Raw genomic sequence first — 2,640 nt, 5'->3', positions numbered from 1 at the left:
AAGTCAGAGAAAAATTAGATTTAAATCAAGTAAAAGTCAAAGTATATTTTACCTGTGGGTATTTCCGGTGCTGTTACTTCCTTGGCATTCATCGAATGTGCTGCTGAGCCAAGAACCGAACGAATTTTCTCTAAATTTTCGTTCGAGTACATATCACCTATGAGCCATCTCGTTTTGAAGTATGGGTGAGAACATGTTGCAACCAAAGCCGGCTTACATCGCTCATCGTCGAAATCGAACAAATATCCAAACCGATCTTCAATTCCACCCAAAACTGCATTGAGTAATGGTACAGCATATTTTAGATTTTCACTTTTCATTTGCAATACATCTTGCTTCGTGTTGTGCACCACTGGTAATAATAAAGCAAAATAACACTCTGCCTGCAAACAATCTAGCGCTCTGGCTATAGGTGTCAACACTTTTATGTATTCATGGAGAAAACAAATATCAGCTGATGAAAATTCTGGAATTTCTAGAGCGGTCATGAGTTCTGCCAGCTTTGCTTGTTCTAATTGGAGTATTTTCACGATACAATCGTAGACCGAATTCCAACGTGTTGCAACTGGCCGATGAATCGACTTACCCAAAATCTCTACTATGGTTTCGGATGCTTTTGGCTTGTTGGCACAACTCCAAATACGATTGAGTTTTTTGAATGCCGATGAATGCTTATTGAAATAAGAACTGGTGGTCAATGCTTTAGCTGCATCTTTTACTCCAATCAGACTGAATGTATGTGAAGCACATCGAACATGCAGGGACAATACTGAGTCTATTTCTTTATATTCAAAGTCTTGATCGAAGCATTCGTCATCCACGAAATGCCATTCAATCGGTATACCATGCTCTCGAAATGCTTTTGCAAAATTTGATGCGTTGTCTGTTGTCGTTGCGATTACTTTCTCTGTTACTCCAAAAACATCGCAAATGGTTTTCAAATGTTCAGCGATTCGATCATTAGTGTGTGGGAATAAGAATCGTTCGCATGATAGAATGGCATAACATCGTTCATACGTCTTTGGGTCAATCCAATGTGCTGTAACACCCATGAAACTACGATGTTTACTGGACCATATATCACAAGTGATTCCAATGTGTTCGATTGCAGAAAAAATATTGATCAATTTGTTTTTTTCTGTCTCAAAAATCCCATCGATTTTCGTTTTCAAAACATGGCGTGACATAAGCTTGAAAGTTCGGCCGTACTTATCAACACGCATCCCCAATAATTCTATGGATAGAATGACATATTTTAAAATTAATTTTAAAAAATCAGCTCATTTAAAACCTACCATTGGTGTATTCGATGAAACTTTCATCTTCTACCGTTCGCAATGGGTGCATTCCCTTTATAATAAACTTCATCACAATGTCATCCAAATGTTGTTGATCTATTACAGTTCTCGTATATTTCTTGCGTTTTATCGGATTTTGTTCTTTCTTTTGTGCTAAATATTTCGAATATTCCATCATGTGTTTCCGCTATAAAGACGAAATTAGTTTTGAAAAATTTAATTTGAACAAAGACAATTGTTGTCACATTTTACCTTCAAATGTGTGATCAAGTTAGAAGAAACCTTGTGTTTTGCACTGCAAACCGTTACTGGGGAATTATTCTCATCGACACCACAAGGAACACACATTGCACGTAAGGAATCACCATTTTTTTCCAATATCTTGAAGTAATTGTACTGAAAAAGTATTGGCTCCTTTGACTTTACTGAGCACTCCGAATCCAAACCGTTCTCTTCAATATTTGAGTTTTGAATGATAATTGTGTCTTCAAGCTGATTGGAATCCAAATCAAATTCAATGCCATCCGTTGTGTCCGAGTTTGTGTTCTCGGTTGTGCCTGTGTCGCAAAAAATGGTCGAAACATCACGTGAATATGGTTCAGCTGAGTGGCTAGGCACTTGAATCTGGTTCGGTAATTGCGCATATCTCTCTTTCTCGTCGGTATATTGTATTGCATTTTGTGTATTTCCGAGAACAGGCATTAATGGCTTCGTTTGTTTGTTTTTTATTATGCTTGTGTTTACATATCGTTTTTTTTTAACCGCATTGAATCTCGACAATAGTTTACCATTACATTTTCTGATTTTGTCTCGCTTTGAGTTTGATAAAAACTTTTTTGTGTTTACGAATTTTATTCTTTGTGGCAAACCATCAAAACCGAATTCGTAGTTACTAGCCTCGCAATCTAAAACTTCTTTCTTCTTCTTCAAAATATAAATATCGTTTGCATTCTTTATCGCCGACATTTTTATGTTTATTATTTATGGACAAGAATCGAATTTCAAGAATATTTAATACGTAAAATTGTATGGAGTGTTTATGTGTACCGGCGTACTGAGATTAACGGAGTTTCACATTTGTGTATTGTGTGGTTGAATTTCGCAATGCAAGATCTGTCTGATGTTTCGTGTGTATTGTCATCAGAGCGATAGGTGGCGCCAGTAGTTCTTGATCGGCGCAATGTAATTGAATTTTTCATTTCGCAATTGCAATTATGAAATGGTTTTGACGTCTTTTTAATTACAATTTCAAATGCAATGGAAATGGAATAAAGTTTCAAATATTTTTTTCAATTAAATAATGGTAATGATTGCAAAATGCAATTCATTTCGAAAATTCGCA

The 2,640-nt window shown here is 36.0% G+C and overlaps 1 protein-coding gene across 1 annotated transcript; it reads right to left on the bottom strand.

Moving 5' to 3' along the window:
• Positions 1–52: 52 nt before the first annotated feature.
• LOC129572156 (uncharacterized) lies at positions 53–2,264 on the bottom strand (the record flags this gene model as incomplete). The annotated part of the gene is made up of 3 exons (XM_055452081.1): positions 1,551–2,264; positions 1,296–1,485; positions 53–1,234 (listed from the first exon to the last, which is right to left on the bottom strand). Coding segments are annotated over exons 1-3 (2,086 nt in total), but the record flags the coding sequence as incomplete, so codon positions are not given.
• Between the last annotated feature and the right edge of the window lie 376 nt (positions 2,265–2,640).

The sequence above is a fragment of the Sitodiplosis mosellana genome, unplaced genomic scaffold (assembly GCF_009176505.1).
Source record: "Sitodiplosis mosellana isolate CC-2019 unplaced genomic scaffold, AAFC_SMos_1.0 Smas_scaffold_4315, whole genome shotgun sequence".
NCBI lineage: Eukaryota > Metazoa > Arthropoda > Insecta > Diptera > Cecidomyiidae > Sitodiplosis > Sitodiplosis mosellana.
The sequence above is the reverse complement of the archived record's forward strand: the minus strand, read 5'-3'. Positions and strand labels throughout refer to the sequence as shown.